The 26,545-nt window shown below is 38.9% G+C and overlaps 2 protein-coding genes across 4 annotated transcripts in view; both read right to left on the reverse strand.

Moving 5' to 3' along the window:
* Nucleotides 1-26,545, reverse strand: part of LOC111196333 (mucin-4) — a 47,939-nt gene that overhangs the window by 14,836 nt on the left and 6,558 nt on the right. The gene's annotated exons all lie outside the window — the stretch shown is intronic.
* On the reverse strand, nucleotides 10-16,755 carry LOC125794540 (uncharacterized). Of its 2 annotated transcripts, XM_049473614.1 has the most exons (10): nucleotides 16,427-16,755; nucleotides 15,188-15,266; nucleotides 8,085-8,874; nucleotides 7,929-7,982; nucleotides 7,788-7,841; nucleotides 7,643-7,687; nucleotides 6,966-7,022; nucleotides 6,772-6,855; nucleotides 4,456-4,539; nucleotides 10-2,169 (listed from the first exon to the last, which is right to left on the reverse strand). In XM_049473614.1, the coding sequence occupies exons 2-10, from the start codon at nucleotides 15,263-15,265 to the stop codon at nucleotides 1,154-1,156; spliced, it is 2,262 nt and encodes a 753-aa protein (XP_049329571.1). In that variant the 5' UTR covers nucleotide 15,266; nucleotides 16,427-16,755; the 3' UTR covers nucleotides 10-1,153. The 2 variants fall into 2 exon arrangements, with proteins under 2 accessions (XP_049329571.1, XP_049329572.1); XM_049473615.1 differs by lacking the exons at nucleotides 6,772-6,855; nucleotides 16,427-16,755 and having other exon boundaries at nucleotides 15,188-15,704.

Here is a 26,545-nt window from a genome sequence, read left to right on the forward strand (position 1 = left end):
TCACTGAACACAACAAGGTACAACAATTTAAATGTTCTTAGAGAAAACAGACTTAGTATGAATCTCTGGATGTGCAACACTGCAGAGACAAAAATGTCTAAATAAAAAGGTATACCATTCGACTGTAATTTTATAAAATCTTTATTCTCAGTGTATTCTTACTTTTCAACAATACATCAGCTTTCACTATAAACTAAAATCAAAATGTACTGATACAATATGAACTTCATCTTAAAAGGGACACTATGAAGGATTTTCTTGATTATTCATATATTTCTTTTAAGAAGTAAATTTACAACTTCTAAATCTCTGCTCTGCTCCATTGAGGTGTAATACGCAGAATATTATCCATCTCAAAAATTATGAATAATCAAGAAAATCCTACATAGTGTCCCTTTACAAAGAATACACATTAGGCATAAAACAGCCACATAAAATATCTTTGCATAAACAGTATGCATAAACATAAAAAAAAAATAAATAAATAAAACCTGAGATTATTCTGGTGTGGCTTTGCCACCTATCAATACTTTGCATGGATAAAGCATGCCTTAATACCAACAATGTAGATTTTAACCACATTTACTTTGAACAACATTTTAATTACAAAACCTGTTTAATTTAATTGTGTCATTGTGAGGAACTAAGAAAGCAGTCAATTTCCTAAAGATTTTACATACTCTGTGATCAGTGTATTAGAAACTCTTACTTCGTACCTATGGTCCCCAGCCATTTTATAGGTTTTATAGATGGATTTTAATCTTTTACAATTGGTTCATGTAATAATTAGAGGAATGTGGAGGGTAGAGGGTCTTGCAAGACCAGGGTTGAGAATTTGTACACTAGAGCAGTGGTCATGAACTCCACCTGCTCTGCAAACATTTTTTTTTACCTCCTCCTCCAAAGCTGCATCCAATTCCATTAACACAACCAATAAGTGAGTAGGGACACCAATAAAATATGCAGGGCAGAGGGGATTATTTACAAATCGCAAGGCTACAGAGTGATTCAATATGGTAAACCATATGGGTACAATTTCTAGGACCATTTGTGGGAATCTGTAACCCGGCACTTTGTGATTAATCCTGGTCCTGGGAAACCCTCTGCCCTACACATTTTATTGGTGGTGTTGTGTATCTACATGGAACCTGATCTAAACAATGTCCATAACCCACACAGAGCTTGAGAGTATGCTATTAAAATCACTGCGAAGGTCAGGATAATTTTGGTATCCTATTGGCAACTTTAATATCTTGGCACATGTGTGCGACTGTGGTCTTCTTTGGAAGTCGGATGTCTCAATAAACTCCACAGTAATCGGCCCATCAATCAAATTGGAACCAGTACAAAAACGGAGGAATAGTTGAAGTGTATGCAAATCAAGTTCACTTATGTATCTCTTTAGATATCGGGCTACTAATGATTGGGATGCATTCATTTCTTCTGGGAAGAAAAGGAGATCCTTCACTGCCTTTCCTGTTGGAATTTTCTTCTTTAGGATACCGTCCAGAGCATCTGGTGGAACATCATTTGCTAGCTCTTCTACAATTGGACGCCAACACTCAATAATGTACATTGGTGCCTGTATAAGGGCCTTGTGTCCCATTTGTGATAGCAGTGGGACCAAATTTTCTTTGGTAGGAACCTGGTGACACTCATGGGCCTCAAGGGCATCTAACAAAGCATCATTTTCGACAGACTCAAAGTCTTTTAAAGCATTGAGAAGGATCTCTCTTTCTTGTGCAGAGACATACTGCAAAAATGCATCCTTTAGGCTACTTGCACTTGTGCCATACAGAACTACTTCTAGGAATGGAGCGGCCAGTTGTACAGGGAAGTAGCGTGCTTGAAACCATCCTACTACAAAAATTCTGCCAATTGCCTGCCACTCGTCACACTGATAGTCATGCCTAATAAGGGGAACTTTCACATCCATGCCCAAAGTGCATCTCTCATAAAATTCTGTCCAAAATTCTGTTAAGCAATCCCTTAAAACACCACTTCCTTCCCCTTCTTCAAGTTTTCCATTTGGAAGACGCATCTTAATGGAGACCTTGGAGTGTAGAATGGCTGGATTTTTGAAAGCATTAATCAGGTCAAGGAGACAATGTCCTCGACGAATGATTAGGGTTTCAGCTGCAGGTTCAGGATAATCAGGTACCAGTTGTTCTGAGTAAAGAAAAGACAAGGCTGGGTTTGACTAAATTTTACACACAGAGGCACTATAGGGTTAACCCATGATGTGTTTACAATGTACTTGTATACATGTTTCTTCCACAGAATGTCTTTTTGTTCTTGTGTTTAAATTATCCTTTAATGGTCACTTGCTTTAATTTAAAAGAATGGACAACTGTCCCTGCTTCATTCTTTTTATAAATATTTTGTGACCATGTTTCCTATTACCCAAACAATCTACTTTTATCATACTTTATTGTGGTCTATCCACTGTATATATACTCTGTTGAAATGGATAGTTCTGCTACTTTTCAGATTTTAACATCACAAGTAACAAAGCAGAGATGGGTTTCCCAAATCACTCATAATACTTCATAACATTTCATAACCTTGTACTTAAGAACATTCTTAACATTACAAGTGTTTGCTGAAACCCTAACATAGTCCTTCATCTCATTAGTGATTTAAGAGCTCTCTAGGCACATATGCAACTTACTAAGGATTACTTAAACGATACAGGTTGCTGCCTTTTCGTTTCACATAAAAACATACTGTTTCTATTAATGGCATCTTTATATATTCAACTGTTTTTCATCCAGGCTTAAACATTAGAATGATAGAATCAATCTGACCATACTAAAAATACACTGAAAAAAGATAAAGGGAACACTTAAGCAACACAGTATAACTCCAAGTAAATCAAACTCCTGTGAAATCAAACTGTCCGCATAGCAAGCTACACAAATGTGCATGTATCTGCACAAACAGTTAGAAACCAACTCCATGAGGGTGGACGTGCACAGATGGAGGTTATGCTCACAACCCAACACTGTGCAGGGCGATTGGCATTTTCCAGAGAACACCAGGATTGACAAATATGCAATTGGCGGCCTGTGCTCTTCACAGATGAGAGCAGGTTCACACTGAGCACATGACAGACGTGACAGAGTCTGGAGACGCCGTGGAGAGCGGTCTGCTGCCTGCAACATCCTTCAGCATGACCGGTTTGGCAGTGGGTCAGTAATGGTGTGGGGTGGCATTTCTTTGGAGGGCCGCACAGCCCTCCATGTGATCTCCAGAGGTATCCTGATGAGATCCTCAGACCCATTGTGAGACCATATGCTGGTGCAGTGGGTCCTGGGTTCCTCCTAATGCAGGACAATGCTAGACCTCATGTGGCTGGAGTGTGTCAGTGTGGCCCCGCCCGTTCCCTAGACCTGAATCCAATCCAGCACATCTGGGACATCATGTCTCGTTACATCCAACAACGTAGCACTGCACCACAGACTGTCCAGGAGTTGGCAGATGCTTTAGTCCAGGTCAGGAGATCATCCGCCGCCTCATCAGGAGCATGCCCAGGCATTTTAGGGAAATTGGATCAGCCTGTAGTGTGTTTTTCCACTTTTATTTTGTGTGTGACTCCAAATCCAGGCCTTTATTTGTTAATAAATATGATTTCCATAGATGATTTTTGTGTGATTTTGTTGTCAGCACATTCAACTTTGTACAGAACAAAGTATTCAATGAGAATATTTCATTCATTCAGATCTAGGATGTGTTATTTAAGTGTTCCCTTTTTTTTTGAGCAGTGTATTTAGTTTTGACATAGTAACCCATTCATGTCAACTGATCATCAATATTTGCGTTTGCATCATGGTGAAAATGTTCTGGAATGGACTCAAAACCATGAGCATGGTAGTGTGGGAATAGTGGACCTGACTACCCAGGGCCCGAGTAGGGGGCACATGAAAATCCAGATTTTTTTCCCGCTCACGTTCCTTGTGTATGTTCATGGATAGGGGCCCACGGACATTGACAGTAATCTAGACAGAAGCGGAGTTATTTATACAGAAATAAATCCTCTTTCCCCATGCTGGACTATGGTGATGTTATCTATAAAAATGCCCAGTTCCCTCAAATTACTGGACCCAGCACATCACTCTGCCCTTACTGCCATTACTGGGAACCCATATAGAACTCACCATTGAAAGCTGTAGGTAAAAAGATATGCTTTATAGACTTGAAATGCAACATAATTTCAAGAGCTTTTTTCTTCTGTTTTTAGTATCAGTAATTTAAATATCTGCTACTTATTTTAACTATTTATTTGCAACGTGTATGTAAATAGTTGGCTTTGTTTTTAAAGTAAAAAGGGTATTGTGAAATGCTTGTAATTTTATGAATGTTCTTGAGCAGGCTACTGTCGCAAACATTTCGGAATGTGGTGGAAGCCCTTAAAGTATCATTTTCATACAAGACAAAAAAGTTCACAGTACTCACCTGGCGTATGTAGCAGCTCAGTCATTGTAAGTTCTGGAGTTCCAAGAACATGAACAGGATGCAGCACTGTAGTGTCCAAAGCAGCTAGATAATGCAAAAAAAAAAGGTCTCAATAACCATATTTCTCAGTGCAATTTGACAATACCCTTCATGTACCCCTCCACCATTACAAGATAAAAACTAAGGCTGTCAGTTAACCAGATTAATTTAAATGAATTAATAACAGAAAAATAAATACGCTACAAAATAATGCTGATTATTGGCCTTTCTTGATGCCCTTTGACCCAGCGCATCCTTAACCATTCTGGACACTATGCACTCTAAAAAACAGAGGTATGATATGAGTACTTTTTTGTACTCGAAGGTACACTCTTTATAATTGTACCCTCAAAGGTACAATATTGGTCTTTACAGGGTCAGATTTGTTCCCTCTGAAGTACAAAGTCATTTCTAACAGCAATAAGTACAAATTTGTACCATTTAACCAGCCAAAGGGTACATTCAGTATTCTGCATCACTGTACTAATGAACAATATATATTTAAATTGCACATTTTTTATTTGAAAGCCAGACAATTTTGTATCATCAAGTTTTTGAGCCATATTTAGTTGATGATAATGTTTATAATCTTTATGATCTTTACTGCCACAAAAACCATGGGTACAAAAAAGGACTTTCACTGAAAGGTACTTTTTTGTGCCTCAATATAAGGTACAGCCCCAGCGACAAGCTTTGTACTCTTTTAAGTACAAATCTGTACTTATATTTCTTAGAGTGTGTTGTGACAGAGGCACAATGTAAAAGGGCTCCACAGGGGGCAATACTCACCCCTTTTTCTGACATCATTTCATCATTCAGTACAATTCAGAAATACCTCAATTTAATATTTTACTGCAATTGGAAGAAACTGTTAATAAATAACTTATTTGGAGTTATAATTGTGATTTAAAGATGTCTGGAATAAAAAGATGTGGAATTATAAGTGCATGCCTGTTATTCATTCATAAATTTACTTCTCTGATAAAAAATATTTTTAATTGTGCAATTTAAAATTCTTTTACAGCAAAATGTGATATGTGAATAATTTAAACTAGTAAATTACTGAGTATGTGATTAAGTCAATTATTTTTCTAATTGCCTGACAGAACTAATACAAAAAAAAATAATGAAACAGCTTTAAATGAGAGTCTTTACAGTTGTTAAATGTGTCATACTGCCACCATCAAAACTAAAATTTAAACTCCTGAAGAAAACTGATTTTCTATTAATTAAATTGCTGTACCTGCATAGTGCACATAGTAACAAATATCTAGTAACAATATCTAATAGCAACCAAAATGGGCACAGCTTCTGTCATCATGTATGTACCAGTGGTGTGCAGTGAGGCCCTTCTAACCCTTCAGAGAAGGGGTGACAAAAAGTGCATGTAAATAATGACATATTTTTTTTCAGGAAGTATATAATATAATTATTGTAAGTGTAAGCATTTATTTGATAAATTAACTAAAATAAAAAACAGCAAATAATTCAAAGCATTAGTTTTTCAGTTGCTACAGGACTCTTATCTGACTGACTGATTGGTACTGACCAATCAAAAATGCTTTTAAAAATGGCTTCTGCTCAGGTGCCTGTGTGGACCCTTCTCCTGATTTTGAGAAGGGTGTAGTAAAAGTCATAGGACAATCTAACCAATCAGATTCATGATTTTCACTCAGGGGGCCATGGCTGTCTAACCCCTTCTCTGTGCTTGGATGAAGGGGTTACGCTATGTACATTAATTAGTCATAAAGCGCATGCTGGAATAATTAAATATTTAGCTAACTATCATGGAAATGAGATAGATATTGTGTCATATTATATTAAAAAGCATTTTTAAAGGCTGCACTTTAACGTGAAAATAAGTAATAGGCTGCCTGACTGGTGAGTTTTATGTGTACTTAATGTTTTGGTTGCTCTGGCGTCCTGTAGGCATACAAATGAGTGATATTTGTTGAACGCCTGTACTTGTACAAAAATTAAGCATTGATTGCAGGGTCTATTGTATACTTTTGTGGTTTGTAGCTGTATTTGAGGGCTGTTTATGTGAATTAAGTTCATATAACTCAGTCAAGACAGAGAATATGTAGTTATTGTAGTATTCATTAATGGTTGGGGGGGATGGGGGGCGTGGGCAGGGCAGGGCAGGGCGGGTGGTTACAGAAGGGGTACCCACTATATTCACTGCACGCCACAGGTATGTACCATCCTGCACACTGGTAGCAGCCACATTGCTTCCAATTTTGCACAGCAATATTAATGTACAGCTAATGTATTCACCTTGCACCAATGGCTCCTGGATCCTAATGACATCTGGTATTGCAGACACATGAACTAGATTCATCACTGTGGTGTTTGAAGCATCTAGATAATACAGTCCAATACAAATAGATTCCAATAACCAACACAGCTTGCATTGCTGCAAGGGTGTCATTGTGTCATACAGTAGAATATTAACACTCAATCATTTTTACCTTGCAGTTGTGGCTCCTGAATCATTGTGACTTCTGACATTGCAGGAACATGGTCACCTACGAAAATATGTATTATAGAATACATAGAAGTCCAACATGTGTGTGAATAGCACATCTATTATAAAATAAAATACAGACAAAAAGGTAGTCTGCATTTAAGCTTTTTGAAAAACACTTCAAAAGAAACAATTACAGGGAATGGGCTATAATTACCTGTAAATCCTACCAATTAATCAATGCTTTCTTATCAAGGAAACAAGGTATAAACAGAAAAATCTCTTCCCCATTGAGCATAGATGTTTTATTTTGAGCACCATTTAAAGGATATTAAATCCCTTGTGCAAAAAACAGTTGTGACCAAATATAAATGTTCACTACTAATACAAAGTAAAGTTTAATAGATGAATCTGCTTCTGCTAAATGGCAAAATAATAATTTTAATTCCTTAAGTATGTAAAAAATGAATAATTGTCATAGATAAAAGTATACTTGAGAAGAAAGCTTATAAAAGTGAAGATTTTAGTCTACATGAATGTTTTTCCCAACAGAATTTCGCAGTTTGTTATGGGCAACAGCCAAGAAATTTTTCTGTAAATATCTGCAAATTTGCAATATTGCACTGACGAACATAAAAATTTAATGTGGAGACATTCTGATGAATCACAAGGTGTACTAACCTGGCTGGTTCACTTCAAGTTCTGGCATTATAGGAACAGGGTCCACTATTAAAAGAGAGATAATACAATTCTAGTACCAAAATTAAAATAATGTTTTAAAAAAAAGTTTCAAAATAGTTTTCAAATAGTCCACAGTTGTACTCACCTGGCATCTGTGACTGGAAGACTTCAAGTTCTAGTATAACAGGAACAGTGGCCACTATGATAAAGATACAAAAAAAAAAAAAATACTAGCGCCAAAACTGAAGTACATCAAAAAATAATAATGGTTCACAGCTGTACTCACTTGGCATCTGTGGTTGGTTTATTTCATGGCCTTGTATTACAGGAACAGGACCCTCTGTGAGTAGATAATGATATATGATATCAGATATATGTTTGATGAGCACCAAGATATGTGCATTTACAGACATTTAACATGACCAATAACAACTGTACTCACCTGACGTCTGTGACAGGATTATCTGGAGTTCTGGGACTGTAGGAGGCTCAACTGGAGTTTCACATGGTATGGTGTCATCTAATGATACACCATCATTCTCGCCTGCTCCAAAAATTACTTCCAGATCAAGATCTTCCTCACATCCATCACCAATTTGTTGTTCATCTTCACTGCCTGTAAGGTCAACGGTTGGCTGGGAATGTTGGTCTTCTGGGTCTTCAGTGGGTGTATCTCTCCTTACTTTTGTACAGAGATACAGTCTCAGCAGCCTTACTCCACTTTTCTCATATAACTGAATGACAGTATCTGAGCTGTTGACCTCAATTTGAGATGATTGTATTTCTGTGATGAAGGAAGCCAGCTTTTTCTTCTTGGACACCCCATTCGGGAAAAACAAACTCTCAGCACGTTCTCTAATTTCTTCCACAGTTGTCCCTTTGTCTACTGTGAGCTGTCTTGTCCCACCACCATTTATTGATTTTACTTGCTTGTATCTTTGATCTTTTGCATCAAAATCCATCCATCCAACTTCTATTCGTCTTTGCTGCTTTTGTGCACTTTTATTACCCGTCCAGAGATTTCTTTTTTTGCTGGATGGAGTGCCAGTGTCTTCATCTCTTGGGGACAGTCTACGTCGCAACCGTGCTAAAATAGACTCCTTTCTGAGTTTGGGGTCAACTGACGTGTCTGTTTGTCGACAGAATGCAACAACAGACACTCTGTCTCCAGCTTTTGGAAAGTATTTTGCAAGGTCTTTGTCAGCCATCAAAGGGATTACAGACGTATCGATCTACAGGAGAAAAAAAAACACACACACACAACAATATACCTCTTAGACCTTGACCACAGTAGTAAAATATACTCTGGACAACCAATAAAGTGACATTCAAACAGCCTGTCTAAGGCCCAGTCCCATTTCTCCCCTTTGCCCTACCCCTCAGTTTTGCACGTTCACCCCAATGGGTAGGGTGTTCCAATTCTTGTTAGGCTCAAGGGGTAGGGTGAAGTGTAAGGGATATATAGCCCGACAAAAAGAGATTTTTCTGAGGTACACTTCAAAGAGCTAGGAGAAATTGGCAAGTGTTACTTAGGATAACTGTTATATTACCATAATCTAATGCAGGGGTATTTAATTAGAATTCAGTGCCTTCCAGTTTTCCAAAAAATTTTGTCAGGCCGAAGTCTGGACCGTTGTCATTTTTAACTTGTGTTATGATTCAGAGCTATATCCTGTATACTGAAGAAGCCTAGTACTTATGTCAGTGTTTTATGTCATCAACAAATCAAATAAAAAATTATATTTAGTATATTTTAACAATATTTATTGTTTTAAATAGGCCTGTCACCAGTGTTTGGAATAACGGCGTTATAAGTAACGGCGTTAGGTAACGACGTCATTTTGTCAGTAACGGGATAAAATAATTAATTACTTTTCCTGTCGTTACAACGTCGTTACCGTTACTGGTGATTAAAAGCGGTGCGTTACTATATATTGATATACTAACAGTAATCGGAGCGGAACCCTGCACAGGCTAGTGAGGAGTAACAGGTGTTTCACCAAGAACTGTGACCTTTAGAGATCTGTGACTCCAGGTGTAAACAGGTAACAGTTCTCGGTGTAACACCTGTTTAACTTAACCTCTTAATACACCCTGGCCCGCCGGCGTTACTACAGGACACCCCTCACACACAAACAGAGCATATCAGCGCGTACCTCAGAGTCCGGGCTTCAGAACCCCTCCAAACATCACAACATCCATCAGTCCAGTCTCCAGTAATCCTCATTATATACGAAAAAATATTATAACGTTAAACTTTAACGGTTTATTTTAGGAGTTTCGCTTTGTTCTACAGCGATAAACTGCTTCAGCCGGAGAAAAAAAAAATTGGTCTGGGCTCAGCCAATCAGGTGGCGAGTTATGCGGGACAGAGGTGGTAGCCAATCAGAGCCAATGTTTTTACACGTGTGCCGAAGCACACCAGTGACACTCCACACAAACGGAGAAGAGACAGAAATGCCGAATCAGGAGTAAGATAATTTAATTTAATAGATGTAAAGCACTTTATATAGTGTAACTGTTTACTTTTGCTTTATTTTTTTTTTTTTATACAAAATTTTGTTTTTTTTAAGGATTTTATTTTGCTCTGCTCTGATGTGCAATAAATATAAAAAGTTATGTACAAACACTTTTCTGATCTACTCATTTCAACTGACTGTGAAAACTGTTTTTTTTTTTTTTTAAATCCTTATTCTTTTTTTTTTACTGTAACGCAAATAGTTACTTTCCCTGGTAACGAGTTACTTTTATTATAGAGTAATTCAGTTACTAAATCAGTTACTTTTTTTAACAAGTAGTGAGAAACTATAACTAATTACTTTTTTTAAGTAACGTTCCCAACACTGCCTGTCACAATAATTACATTATCGACTTATCATACAATAAATGGAAATACCCTCAATAATTTAACTTATCGAGTCTATTACTGTAAATCTGGATGTCAACTTTGATTAAAAATGCTATATTTATTCTATTTTATTTTAATTATATTAGATTAATGCCTGCCTGTCATGATAATTACATGAATGATAAATCATACAATTTAAGGAGAAATGTTTGCTGAACTTGGCCAAAATATCAGCTTTGTTTAAAAACAGCAGTTGTTTTTTTTAAATATATTATTACTGTTAGTATGTTTTATAAATATAGTACTTTAATTTCTTTTTCTGGTGCGCACCATCTGAATCAGCCTTTCTCGCTTTATTCTCCTGCAGCTTCTTACTGTGTACTAGTAGAGTGTGCTCCGCTCTCCCGCATCTGCACAGATCTGGGGTGCGTTTCCCGTACAACGACGGAGCCTAGCATTGAACTAACGTGGCACGATGCATCGTTCAACTAACTAAGATCTGAAGTACGAAACCATCGTACTTTGTTGGTACCACAGTCTGAACTATGTTGGTTTGAACCACCGTGGTCTTAACTAAGGTGTTAACAGACATGTTCGACCAGACTTTCCCAGCAGGAAACAGGCAAAACTCACAATCTTTAAAATATTATGCCACAAATATGTTACTAATGTATCATTTAGGCTATTTATATTGTAATTATGCCCACAACATAAACGGACAACAATACAATTAATAAAATAACAATGAACTGCAAGTAAAATCTACACAATAATTATATATTAATTATTATTTGTAACAGACAGTGTTACTTAAAAAAACATACACATATTTGCTATTGCAATTTTTTTTAAATAAAATATACACATCACCATTCTGAATGAGTTTTATTAATATGAGACCTGAGAAATGTGTGTTACTCAGTGGTTCAGCAGAGCACCTACGACGGTGGAGCGGGCGGTGTTCTGTCGAATTGTGCAACCCATCGAGATGTGCTACTCAACACATTTTTTATTTATTTATTATTTTTTTATGGTAATTCTGTTCTTCTTGGGTGCATTAAACAACCAAAAACCCCTTGCCATTATTTGTCTCAGTATTAGAACTGCGTAAATGACAGCTGATAATAATTAACGTAATAATAAGTGAGCAATGAAAATATATACGGGTTATAATCCCCCCTAATAACTCTAAACTGTCTCCTGATGTTTTGATTCAGGCTGTTCAAATATCCTACCGAAAGCATGTTTAAATATGGGGCTTTTTCTAGCAATTTTAAGTTTAAATATGCACAAGGGTAGCACGGTTTGACAGGGTAGCAAAACTCGTCAGAACACCGGATGGAAGCCTAGTTCGAATCACAGTCGTGGCATACATATTTCTACTTAATTCCTGTGATATATATTATTTAACAAAGATATCATTTGTTTAGGTCTAGAGACTCACATGTTGTAATGGGTAAATGATACATTTTCTTTATTCACACTCTGCCTGGCCCTGTTACCTCCAGAGGAGTAATTAGCTAATTCAAAACACCTGCTTATTACATGTCTCTATATTTTTCACTTTTATTTTAAGACACATTTTACTTAGTTTTTTCTTGTTATGAATATATTATTAAAAGACACATTTTTGCCTACTGTATGGATACATTTGTTTCCTGGTTACAAACAATGTAAATATACCCTCAAAGGTCCTTAAGGTACAGGTGTTTACGTTAAAGCCATTTTAGAGTATCACCCCAGTGACAGTTTGGTACCCTTATTCAGAGAGTGCACATAGCACATTGCTTAAAAAAATACATAAAATTCATAAACGTTCACAGCACAAGTTATCTTTACTCAAGAGATGCCTGCTTGAATAATTGACATACATCTTTCCAAGACTGTACAATACATTTTAGCTAAAGAGCACTTCAATGCACTTTGTTCACTACACTGAATTCATGTTTGCCAAATAAAGCTAAATGTTAAAGACATACATTAAAAATGGGCTTTATCTTACATTTTCAAAATACATTTGAGTACTAAATTTGATTATTTTCCCTGGGCGCACATGGGTAAAAGTGAAGTGGCTCAATAAATGTAATAAACATAAACATTAAAAAAATTATTAGGTACACTTGACATCTTAAATCCTCGTGCAGCAATATTAATGTGATTTATCAGCATTTTGACTCCTACCGTCCATCGTCTGCTCTAATCACCAGGAACTAAACTCCTAACGACAGGTCTAGAGCTGTAGTTGGAACGACGCAGCTGAACCAGGATAGTTGTGAACATTCGCTGGAACTTGGGTCGCACTATGTAAATTACTAACGTGGTTACCTCCATAGTTCCAGTTAAGCTTTTGGGAAACACCTGCGTCGCAGCTGCATCGTCCAGACTATGTAAGTTGCTAACGTACTTAGCAACGCTTTTGGGAAACGGACCCCTGATTGGCTGAGGAGAGCGTTTGGTGATCTTACAACACACATGATTAGTATGTGAGTTTACTGCGCTGCAAAGCACGTAAACCGTAAAGACAATAAAAGTTCCGCCGCTTTAAATGAACACGGTCAGAATGAAATCCTTGTCTGTACTTTATCGGTTTGGGTCTGCATTGGACAACGTCTGGGTTCTGACCCGGGCCGCGGTCAACCTATTACTGACCTCTGAAAATGTGTAGCTTCAATGTTTATGGCCATTTTATTCAAAACCAGTGTTGGGAACCTTACTTTAAAAAAGTAATTAGTTATAGTTACTCACTACTTGTTAAAAAAAGTAACTGAGTTAGTAACTGAATTACTCTATAATAAAAGTAACTCGTTACCAGGGAAAGTAACTATTTGCGTTACAGTAAAAAAAAGTGAAAAAGCATTTTTACAGTCAGTTGAAATAAGTAGATCAGAAAGGTGTTTGTACATAACTTTTTTATATTTATTGCACATCAGAACAGAGCAGAATAAAATCCTTTAAAAAAAAAAAATTTGTATTAAAAAATAAATAAAGCAAAAGTAAACAGTTACAGAGAGTGTCACTGGTGTGCTTCGGCACACGTGTAAAAACACTGATTGGCTACCACCTCTGTCCCGCATAACTCGCCACCTGATTGGCTGAGCCCAGACCTTTTTTTCTCTGGCTGAAGCCCATGTTTATCGTTCTAGAACAAAGCGAAACTCCTAAAATAAACCGTTAAAGTTTATAATATTTCTTTTCTAAAAGCAGTGCTCGGATATGAGGATTACTGGAGACTGGACTGATGGATGTTGTGATGTTTGGAGGGGTTCTGAAGCCCGGACTCTGAGGTACGCGCTGATATGCTCTGTTTGTGTGTGAGGGGTGTCCTGTAGTAACCCCAGGCGGATCAAAGAGCGTGTTCACAGACCGAACCGTCTAACAGCTCTAATTCAGCTCTAATTCAGGAACCGTACATCCGACAGTAAAACGGTTTGCAGCTCCGTAATCCTGAGAGTCAGCAGGCTGTCATTGATATATTGAGCCTATAATTATTCATAAACACAGCCAGATATTAATTATGATATTTTTCTGGCCCGCCAGCGGCCAGGGCGTGTTAAGAGGTTAAGTTAAACGGGTGTTACACCGAGAACTGTTACATGTTTAGACCTGGAGTCACAGATCTCTATAGGTCACAGTTCTCAGTGTAACACCTGTTACTCCTCACTAGCCTGGGCAGGGGTCCGCTCGGATTACTGTTAGTATATCATTATATAGTAACGCACTGCTTTTAATCACAGTAACGTCAACGGCGTTGTAACGACAGGAAAAGTAATTAATTATTTTATTCCGTTACTGACAAAATGACGTCGTTACCTAACGCCGTTACTTATAACGCCGTTATTCCCAACACTGTTCATAACAAACATAAAGAAATCGCTAGTAGCACGTCTTGGTAGGTAGGTAGCTAGCTAAACATCCCATTTCACCTTATATAGTGCAACAAAAAAGCTTAGCTCCCCATCACAGACGAATTAAGGGTAGGACAATACTAATTTAACTGCTGCATTACCTGACCCTCCTTTTAAAGATATGCACTAAATTTAGGATATGAACTAAAGCCCTGTAGTTAGGTCACTAAACTCCACTGCTATCACATCAGCCCGGCAGGGTCGCCTACAGGTTCTTAACCCTCCTGTTTTGTTCTGGGTCAGATTGACCCAGAATATCTAGGAGTCTGAATATCTAGGAAAAGCAGTTAAAAGTATTTTCAGTATGAATCTTCTTCTGCTTGTCTTAATTAGTGTAATCAACATATAATATGGAAATGGTTAATCTCAAACATTTGAAACCACCCCCTGCAAAATTGCAGTGTTGTGTAAAACTATTGTGCTTTATATATTGGTCACTCAAAAGTAATAAAGTAGTGAAACATTAAAAAGTTTGAACATATATTTTTAAATGATAAATAAGTGAATATACAGAGGTAAGGAACACCATTGCACTAAATATTGATAGAATAATTAGTAATGGAGTTATTAATAAAACATTCACACTGCTTGTTAGGATTTTTTTTTTTTGTTTGTTTCTTTTGGATAATTGAACATGCACCGGGTTAAACTGAGCTGGGAACACCATTGCTGTTCCTGAGAAATTCACATAACAGGAGGGTTAAATAGTTGTCCCAATTCTTAGGGAGAGGGTTCCTTTGAAAAACAAAGGGGGTACAAAAGAGAAATGGTATTTACTTTGAAACTACTGACCTTTTCTTTCTCAAGTTGTTGTATGCATTCCTCTTCAATGTTTCTTTTTCTTAAGAAGCTCTTCAGTTCTTCATCCATTCTATAAACACAAGTAGACTGTTACTGCCAAAATAAAATATCCAATACATTACCATTGTTTACTGATACTGATATGGTTTCAGTAACTGTTTGCACACAACATTCATTGAAAGATTACAGGAAGCACACTTTTCTGCACATTTTGTAATTTTTTTAAAGAAAGCTGGTATTGCCATACTTTTTTTTAGGTGTCAGCAAAAAACAGATTGTTCAACAAACAGTATTTTACAAATAATTTAAGAGAAGTGCAGTTTTATATGTTTGTGAATATCTGGAAGAAAAACGTTGGTAAAAAAAGAAAAAAAGCTGGTTAGAAGTCAGCAAGAAATGCTGACTTGATATGCTGTTGTCTACACTGTCTCACATAGATGGCAGTGTAGTTTTGAAGGTCTTTGTATACCTGTCCTAGTACTGCCAGTAATAGTTTTTAGCTGTGTTGTCATTAGCATTTTCTACCAATAAAATGGAATGCTAAATTACTAAACTTCACATTGTTGCTTTCCTGCCTCAGGCTCCTTGTGTCCTTCTTTGAAATAAAAGCCTGCGTCCCAAAACATTTGCAATTAATAGGGGTGAAAACTTGTTTATTAAAACAATATAAAACATGAATATTTTCTATTCTGTATTTCAGATATATGAAAATAATTAACCCAAAATATGACATTTAATCGAATAAAGAAAGTTAATACTGTAAGATTTATGCCCGGCATGGTCAAGTATTATCAAATTTAAATAAAACATGCTGATGAAATGGGTAACCAGCTAGCTTGCCAGTATAGGGTATGTTTTTACCTGGCTGGCCAGCTTTTTAACTACATAGACCATCTAAACCAGTTAGCAAAAGTGGATAGTTAAGCGTCAAAATACAGAACTTACCTTGAAATTAGGGTTAACTTGAACGCTAACCGTCTTTGTGGACAAATAGGAATTATATATTCGCTAGCTAGCTAATGAAATTCACAATTGGAAGCATTTGGCTTCTGGCTAGCCACAAGTTTCTAGCAAACGCTACCTGATGTGGGGCTCGGCTCGGCTCGAGCTTGAACCTTCTCAAACCACGAGCGGACGCCAGTTGGTCACAAAACACTCAGCACAGCATAAACATAAAATATGAGCAGGCGTGCTTCAAAGCATTTGATAAAATAAACGTCTTTAACTTACTTTCATCATTGTATGTTGCCCGGTCTGGAGAGAACAACGCCTGTGTTGCGAATGAACTGGAAAAAAAAGGCTGGGGGAACTTTTTTATTTTTGCATGCTTTCAAATCGTGAGCACGAACTGAAAAATCGTTCACTCGAATTAAAGTAAATCGTGAGCACGATTTAAATAAAACGTGAGCACGAATAGCAAAACGTGAGCACGATTTAGAGAAAACGTGAGCACGAATAGCAAAACGTGAGCACGATTTAAAGAAAACGTGAGCACGAATAGCAAATCGTGAGCACGATTTAATTATTTTTTTTATCCACGGCCCCTCCGGGGCTCCGTAGAAATGTTCTAAGCTTGGGATTCCATTTTCAACATTGCAGGCTCAAATTCTGTGGGGTGCAGAAAGAACTCCTTCCCCCACCATCGTAAATTCCGATGCCAGCCGCTTATCTAAACACAGCAGAGGGAAGAGGAATTTCTCACTGAGAAGATTTTGCTTAAAATATATAATATATAAATATATAAAAAAGGTGTTTTATAGAATGTTTACTAGATAATGGTATATGTGTCTGGTATATGGTATATGTGTTTGGATGTGTCCTGATTAAATTCTCCTACACATTCAAGTCTGAATCAACAAGGTTTAATTAGCATTTGATAATTTAGCTTTGGTTTAGCAGTAGGGGTGTCACGATTCTCTAAATCCTCGATTCGATTTCATTTTCGATTTGAGGGTCACGATTCGATTCGATTCTCGATTTTCTTGTTTTTTTTTCTTGTTATTATTTTATGCCTCATAAAATTTAAATAATATATTTATTATTATTATTATTATTATTATTATTATTATTATTATTATTATTATTATAAATATTATAAATATTATTATTATTATTTATTAAGATATATATGGTAATGCCATCTAGTGACTTTTTTTGGTAGCAACAGTGTGCACTATTAAAACAAGCAGTTTATCAGAGCTGTGTGTGGATGGCTGGTGAAACTGCTCATTACATGAAGCTGCAGTTCTTCATCCAACCACTAGCAGCAGCAGCACAAGCCCCGCTCTCTTCACTCAGTCACTACTTCAGTACAGCCCAGCCACGGGCTACAGAGCTCAGCCAGTCCGTTTTTACTGTTTCTGTAAACAAATAAAGGTTTTAACCCCACTAACCGGATAAAACAGCTCACTACAGTTCATCTTTCAGCCCAAGCAGCTAACAGCAGCAGGTTAGAACAGCCGACACGCAGGCACTGCTCGGATTACATTATAAACAGGTCAGTTAGCGCGCTGCTAACCTCAGGATGTTTATAACTACGGAGTTTAGTGGACACACCACGGCCGCCAGGTAAGTCTTTTAAAGGCTACTGAAGACTATTAAAGGCTATTAGAGTGTAACCCCTGGCTCCCAGGGGTTACAAGAGGTTATTGAAAGCATTATTGGGGGGCAGAAATCAGTACAGGCTGGTTAGATAAGTGATGTGGGTATTGTCTTATAAATATTTACACATAACTTATATCTCTCCTGAAAAGCTTTTATTTTAGTCAGAAACACGCTTGTGTTTACTTTATCTGAGAGAAAGATGTTTTTTTAATTCAATGGAAAGCAACAGGTGTAGTCAATTATAAGTTTAAGATTTTTAATCCACCTCACTGTGATCTATAGTCAGTGTTCTCAAGTCACACTGACACACGCATTTCAGCGAGTTCACACGCTCTCACCTGCGCGCACCCACCCCTCCGTTAGATACAGATACAAAACCTGCGCGCCCAACCCCCGCCCCCCCTCCCCCGTTGGACAGATAAAAACAGTGATCACACTCCCGCCGACTGCGCTCATGCAGTGGCTATCTCTATTTAAATGAATAGGATGCGCTGTGTTGGTGCCGCGCCATTTGCGTAGCGCGCTGCGCTATTTGCGTAGCGCGCGCGGGAGGGATCGTCGATCCTCTTTTTGACTTCGATACTCGAGATCGTGACCTCATTTCGATTCGATTTCGATAAAATATCGAGATCGTGACACCCCTATTTAGCAGTGGTTTAACCATGTATTATCTTTTAAGTGATTTAATTGGGTTTAAATAATAACATGACTCTTGATCTCTTTCTGACAGAGTACCATCCATCATTGTATTCCTAAGATTATCTTGAGTATTACAAAACTGTTTGTGGGCAAAATATATATATATTACATTTATTGTGATTCAATTGTAAGATTGTTTGTTTCCTGAATTTATCCTCACAAACTGATATGCTGAAAAATGTATTTTGATCCACTGTTTAATTGAGTTTTCTTTTGGTTTGATCTATTAGAAAAATGCTGAAGCATGCTGACCATGTGAGCGAGGGGGGGTTTTATGGCCCTTTGTGAATAAGATCTTCCCTGCCAGAGTTTGAAATTGCTCCTAGACCAATCAAAACACAGACATTTGGGCCACAGGGCCAATCATAGCTCGAGGGCCAAACAGGCCACAGAGTCTAATAGTTAAACTGGGCAGACACAGTTTGAGTTTCCAGTTGAGTTTTGGGAGTTCAGGTCAGAGCAGTTGGAGGAGAAGCAGTTAGAGAAGGAGTGGGAGAAGGAGTTGGAGAAGATGAGTTGAGGAAAACAGTTAGAGGAGAGAGGTTAGGGAGCCCAGAGATGGAGAAAGGATAGACTGTTAGTTTAGTCATCTTAAGTTAGTTTTCTTAGACTAGTGCATTTAATCTTCAAGTATATTAATATTAGCTATCCTAGTTAAAATATCTAAGGTTATTTTACAATCTACGAAGCCAAGCATTATTCCATCTAAGTTTAGCTAAAGTACAGCTGAAAAGGAGATCCGCCAGATCCAACCCAGAAACCTGCGGTCCGGAGGCCACCAGCAAGCCACCTGAGAGTGAAGGGATTTCCCTGTGGGTTCTAATGGGGCTCCGTGCTGACACAGGAAGTCAAACCACCCTTCAGACAGGCTCACGTGATCCTTTTTCGGGGTGAAGCATCAGACGACCAACCCAGACGGACGTCACCAAGGCCCACTTCAACAACTCAGAGTAAGGCCGAGCTGGGTTTAATCTTTCGGCAGATGGTGTCTGTTGGTCATGGTTTGGTCGGGTCTTTAATAGAGCGTCTTTAGTATAGATGACTCATTTTGAGTGTCTTGGTTGGAAATAAGAATTGGTTTCGTAGACTTAAAATTCCTTAGACCCTTATTTAGAAATACTCACTTAATAGTTATATTAATCTTTATTCCTTTCATATCAGCATTATAACGTGTTTGTTCTTTTATTTCTCATTTATTATTCTACACTATGATTTGATATCTAATGGCTACATTTATGACTTTTTAATGAATTATTTACTCATATCTGTGTGATTTAATAAATACTTTTATTTTACAAAACCTGTCATTTCAGTGTGTTTTTCTGGATAACTTGGTTATGAAAATTTCTGTCACCTGTAGAAACCACACCCTGAGATGTCTTGTGTTATTAATTAATTAATTAATTAATTAATTAATCTAATTAAATTAATTTAATAACTGGCGCCCAATTAAAAAATATTTCAACATCTCAATTAGCACCAGGTATTAAACCACTGAGCCGCTACATAATTTGGCGCGCCGACGTGGGGCAGGATTATACTCTTATTGGCTCTCCGCCGCGGGACCAGAGTATACACATTTCATAACCAGTTCCAGAAAATAGCGCTGTAAGTTGCAGAATAAAGTGTATTTTGTTTTTATTGCTAAATGCGTTAGCTGCTGGCTAGCTGGCCTAGCTGGAGTTAACTGCATAAACCCAGCGTGTTAGAAACACACGCACATGTTTTACACGTGTTTTTTGTTTACAATTTAGGACTGGCCAGTCCCCTGTGTGTGTGCGTGTCACGCGCACGGTCCCTGTGTATCTGTATAACGTGTGTGTGTGTGTGGTACGTGAGCGCTCTTGAAAACATTACTCTTATTTGTAAAATAAGCTTGGTTAACACACCACCGTGTGTGGGTAACCTTAAACCCGGGTGTATATACGTGTATATACGTGTGTACTTACATAAGTTCGAACTGTTTCCGGTAAAATAGACATATTTTGCCAGTGTTGATCTGATAAGGCCTTCGCGCAGCTCTGAGTCGCGGATTTCCGGCTCATTGACTCCGCGCTCCAGTTAAAACTGCCGGTTTTTGCGCGAAATCCGTAAAATCCTGCAGTACTGGACACTTCCACGTGCGTAAAAGAGTAGCTAACTTTTACGTAACACCACCCTGAGTGGCAGGAAGTTTATTGTGTGCGTGATTAAACTAACCACGCCAGGATGTAAATCCTCTTTGCTCATCTTGTGAAGTGTGTTGCTGCTGTGTTAAACTTTCGGACCGCCGAGTCCTTCTCCTCTGCTATTCACAGTCGACTGAGTCAGTCAAATCTGCTGACCAGGTCCCAGACCCAAGGGGCGGTCCTTAACGTGGCATCATCAGTGGGCGTGACCACTCCCACCAGTCGGCCTCTGCCACCATCTGGTGGACAGCCTGACTATTTACACTCAAACTCAAAGCGTGTTTTACCACCCCTCACCACTAGGGGGGGTACACTGCCACATCGCCATCTGGTGTTTGATTTGGGTAACTGCATACAGTGCAGAAAGGTGCATCTCATTTGTTTGACCACCAGAGGGAGCCACTTAGCCACATAGCTGTGTCGCCACCTGGTGTTGTACTTGTGTAATTGCTATCATCCTGTAGAGTGCATTTAGAGTTTCTGTCGCCAGAGGGTGCCAATTTCAAACAAACTTTTTGTTAAGTTAATAAAGGGAATTTGCATTGTGGTTGGGTTAAATGGTTTGTAAATAAGTAAACAAATAACTGCATTAATTTAATCGGTTAATATTAAATAGTTAAATTTAAGTTTCAGGTCTGCTCTCTCAAACATTACTCTTTATGTTACATTGAACCAAGCTAAATAGCTATCTCCATTGAGTAACTAATCACAACATAAAATAATTAACTGGTCATTTTAATCAATTTGATTAAGTAAAGTTAATTAAACTTTTGTTAATTAATTATTTTCAATTTAATTCAACCATCTTCAAATAAATTAAGATTAATTATTGATCGATTAAGATCAATTATTAAAAACTAATTGAAATTAATTAATTAACCATTTAAAAAAAAAAAAAAAAAAAAAAAATAAAAAACTTATCCAGTTATCAGTTACTCAACCATATACCCAGCACACCTGTGCTTAATACATAGTTAAATTCTCCCATCCTGTACATAGTTAATAACTATACTCATATTTAGACATATTGCATATAGTGCCCTACAGTTATTAAGCTGTTCACTAGCACCACTGACGACAAATCTAACTATTCTTTCAAAATTAATCTACTAATTGTAACCTTAGGTCGCCCACTTTTACAGATTTTCTTCTTAGAAAAGGCACAATGCTAATTGACTCGAACATAAAATAAACTTGTTTGTCATCAAAATTGTTTGATTCCACTTGCTTTACGTAAATCAAAATGTGTGTCACTGAAAAAGCTCTTTTAGAGCTTACAGCTGGTCTACCCCCAGGACTTACCGTCCCAGTCCAACAAACGGACAGTGGGGGTCTCCATGCACAAATTGCCAAAAGCCTCAATGAGTGTGTATCTAAAATCCTTGAGGGCAAGCAACAAGTGGATCCGATTTCCCTAATACTGTGGAAACAACTGCTGTTGTCACAGGATCAACTTGCTGCTTCCTCCAAAACCATTCAAAATCTCCAAGCAGAGATTGTGACTTTAAATGATAGAGTTGCAGACCTAGAGAACAAAACTGTACAGTCTGAAATGAACCAAAGAGACCTCAAAACCGAAGTGCAGCTGCTTCAAAAGGAAGCCAACATAGCTACCCAACTTGCAGCTCAGTCACAGGAAAAACTAAAACATGCTATTGCAAGACAGGTTGAGCTACAAACTGAATTAGCACATGCTAACAATGCAGTCAAATTAACTCGAGACCAAACAGAGTTAACATTTGAGCTGATGATGGAGGGAGACTCCCCCATCAATCCAGCTGGTAAATCAGGAACCCCTGGGGTTCCTGATCTTAAGCAACAACCATCCACAAATACATTCCCTCTAGTCTCCCTTAAAGGTGCTGAAGCGCCAGTAGAACCAAGGTTCACTCAGCGTTCTCAGCCACATGGGACCTCTGTGCAACCTCAAGCACCCTCTGATAGAGATTTGGACAAAATTGCGCGTAACATCCCACGCTTTGAACCAGAACCGGACGGTTCTAATGATGTCCACCAGTATCTTCGCGACATTGACTTCTTCTTACGCCGTTTCCCCAAGGCCACGGTAGATGATAAAATCTACCTCATTAAGGTGTCCTCTAGTCGGGAAGTTGGACGTCTCATTGAGCGCCAACCACCCCAGGTTAAGAGAGACTATCCTGCTCTTTGCAAGGCTTTGGAGGATGAGTTCTCCAACCACCTTGCTCAAACCGGCCTTGCTGCAGCTCTTGCAATTAAGCAGAGACGCCAGGAAACACCCCTACAGTACTATCACCGCCTCAGGCACGCTTATTTCGGCTATAGAAATGAGCCTGGAATGGAGGAAGAGGAAGTTTTCAAAACATTGTTCGTGAGAAACCTCCATCCCTCCACCAGTCACTCTTTTGGAGTCGCAGCCTGCCCTCGTACGCTAACAAGCCGGCAGCTGCGTGATTTGGCTCTCAGAGGATTTGCTAAGTTCCAACAAAACATTAAGAAAAAATCAGAGTCAAATGACGTCCTGATAATTAATGAGCAGTCCTCCTACGTCAAGCAAAAAGGGGCACACAAGGCTCCAATGCCACCTAAGACCCAGTTAAACCACAAAAACCAGAGAGTGTTCCACTCTTGGCGTCGCTCGTCCCTACATTGGGCCAAGCAAAGTGACCAAAAGCCCTCCTATCGAAGGAAAGGTAGGATAAAACGCAGTTGGAATGGCAAACACTCACAGCACCATGTTCGAGCACAGAGCTCCAGCAAACTTCAATCTCCGCTCAGGAGAAAGAGCCCAAAGCACCACAAACGTTGGTGTCCACCTAAAAGGCACAAGCATGAGACATATCCAACTAACCTGAGCACTAAAGACGGCAGTCTGCTCAGACAATTTCGTAACGAAATACGCAAGCAGGACAATGCTGAATCTGAATTCTTGCCAATTGTCCATGCTCCAGATCAACCTGCTTGGGGGGGTGCGAAATCCATCCACCCCAATGCAGCCTTGGTTGTACAGCCAGACGCTGAAAACAACCACACTGAGGAAGCTTCTTCCCTCAGCCTGGAGGATCCACCACCTAAACAATTCTTGGGTTTCTTAACCGAGAAAGGTTCAACACCAAAATTCTACCTAGCCACCTGGCTGGAAAATGTGTTCGGGTATGAAGCTCTTTTGGACACGGGGTCAGACATTTCTTTAATGTCAAATTCACTTTTTGACCAGGTGAGGGCGACAGCCCGCCGAAACAACAAAGAGATACCTCTGAAAAAGTGTGCTCTTCACCTTCAACCATATTCGCACACTGGTATCACTCTGCATTCTGCAGCCCTGGTGCACGTTGCCATCGGTCCAATGAGCCTCACCCATCCAATTCACATTTCTCCATTGGAGAACGTCCCATTGCTCTTTGGCAAAGACCTCCTTGACCGGTTCAAACCATTGATTGACTTTCAGCATCGTAGAATCTGGGCACAGGTTTGCGAACCCCTGCCCTGTCCTAAGGCACAGGATAGAGTTCAATGCTATCATGTTGCTAGCAACATTGAGCCACACAAGCTCATTGAACCTTCAAATTCCACGGGAATCAATGAGAAGCTCATGATCAGGGTTCTGAAACCACCATCCTCAGAATCCCCTAGCATGATTCTAAAACAAAACACCTGTTCATGGGCATCGACTCCCTCTACGGCTGTAGATGAGTACAACCCAAAAGCTGGAAAGTCATTCACTCCTAACACAACAGTCAACGGTGAAATCTTTGTTCCATGGGCTGACAAGTCAGCTGTTCACAGACCACCTGCAGGTTCCTTGCCACGGACTAACTGTGATCCTCTGTTCGTGCACCAAAAGGATTGTTCTCTTCTTGTTCCTGCACCAGTGGTTCCAGACAAACACAGTCCCTTGGATTCTTATGAATGTAAAAACATTCCCACCATCTACACAGATGGATGTGCTTTTCGGAATGCTCAAATCAAATGGAAAGTTAACATGACAATTGGTGCATGTGACAACACTTCTTTCAGAACACTGGCATTTCACCTTGATCCACTTGCCACTTACTGTGCGTCTTTCAGGATGCTCAAGGGCCTGTTTGTTTATGCCCCAGATACACACGCTTCATCTTCATTCGTGGTGCCTCAGCGCCATGGGGGGGAGAGCCTAGCCCAGGCCCTCGATCACCCATGGGTGGACCACAAAATGATGGGGGAAACACACCGAGCATTCCCACAATTGACATATCTGCCACTTGTTGGAAAAAAGCTAGTGTGTTTTCAGCCCCAATCTTCAGAAGATCTGTGTGGTATATGGCCAATTCCACAAATGGATTGGGTCGAAAGACTCATGAAATTTGTCCGAAGGAACAAACATCTCATCACTGTGGCAGGTGCATTTGCCAGATGGGGGGGACGTCCCCCAGACCCTATTGAAATGGCTCAGGCCACAACTTTTTCGCTGAACCACACTTTCTCAGGTGTTGGTATATCTCACCGTTCTAGCGGTGAACTGCGGAAACACCCAAAACTGGGAAAAAGCACGCTTGGATACCAACCATTGTGCTACACTGCTGACAAGCTACTGGTGAGGTCCCAGCACAGCACTGGCAAAACAATTCGCGAGCTCAGGTCTCATTGGTTTGGTCCTCATGCAGAGGCAGACAAACTGCCTCGCATCTGGAACCAGATCCCGCATCGTCAGTGTTTTATTAAACCGATTCTCAAACAAGTTCACTGTAACCCAATCAAACTATGCAAAAGCCCCATGGGACAAGTCGGGACCAATAATGCCCTAGGTTAAATCATAATACGGGGCCACACACTGAGTGTTCATTGTCCACCATTTTCTGGCCTGACGCAATTGTTAAATTGAGAACGTACCACACATTCATTGTCTGGAACTCACCTATCCGAGTAGCATAACCCACAACAAATTGGATATTTTGTTAAACCTAGAGTTTGAATCACCATTTCAAACCATTAGCATAGCAGTATAATAAATACGTGGAGAGGGGGGGTGCCAATTTTTTTTTTTTTCTTTCTCCTCTCTTCAGGTGCCCAAAACATATTTTGTTTCCCTTCTGACTACGTTTGCTCCGCTATATTGTTCTCAATTGTTGACTAAGTAGTGGCTAATTATTGAAGCATACCTTATGGGTAGGTTGTCTTGATAAAGTTATAAAGGAACAAATAGCTAGCAAACTATTTGTGACCCTTTCCTATGCTTGTTGCCACACTATCACATTAAATTAACTATTTTATTCAGAACCAAAAGCCAATAGCTACAAAAAACAAACAAACTGATAGATACCTCAAAAGAGAAATTGTATATCCATTAGACCAAAAACTCTGTCAGCGACCTTGTAGTAGATTGTCTTAAGAAAGCATGACCAACAAGACACCAATTGCATGAAAGATGTACCCTAACGTGCTCTGTCTACAGAAATCCAGGTTGACATCGACCGATGACCCAACGTCCAGTGGCCCATCGATCGATGGGGGGGGAATGTAGTGGATTAACCAGAGGATTTCTTCATTGCTTGGACACAAACACACACTACCCCCACTTTACGGCCTATAAGGAAACTTCGAACCCAGAACACTCTAAAAAACCTTGGAGTAATCTTTTTTTCAAACAACCTTAAATTTCAAAATGACATTTACTGACTATTTCTTCACTCAGCCTCGCCCGAGAGCCCTAAATGCGAGTTTAGGGTAAAATTCTGTTTACATTCCTCCAAGTCATAAACCTCGGAGTTAATGTAAACATTTGGAACATTTGCAACACCATCACTAGGACGGGACTGCGGACTTAAGAGAGTGTCAAAACTTAATTAATGCCTTGGAAATTGTTAATTCACCAAATGTTGTACCAATTTAGGGGTTTGTGCCTAGTTATTTCTGCAATCAC

This window comes from Astyanax mexicanus, unplaced genomic scaffold, assembly GCF_023375975.1.
Source record: "Astyanax mexicanus isolate ESR-SI-001 unplaced genomic scaffold, AstMex3_surface scaffold_41, whole genome shotgun sequence".
Taxonomy (NCBI): Eukaryota; Metazoa; Chordata; class Actinopteri; order Characiformes; family Acestrorhamphidae; genus Astyanax; species Astyanax mexicanus.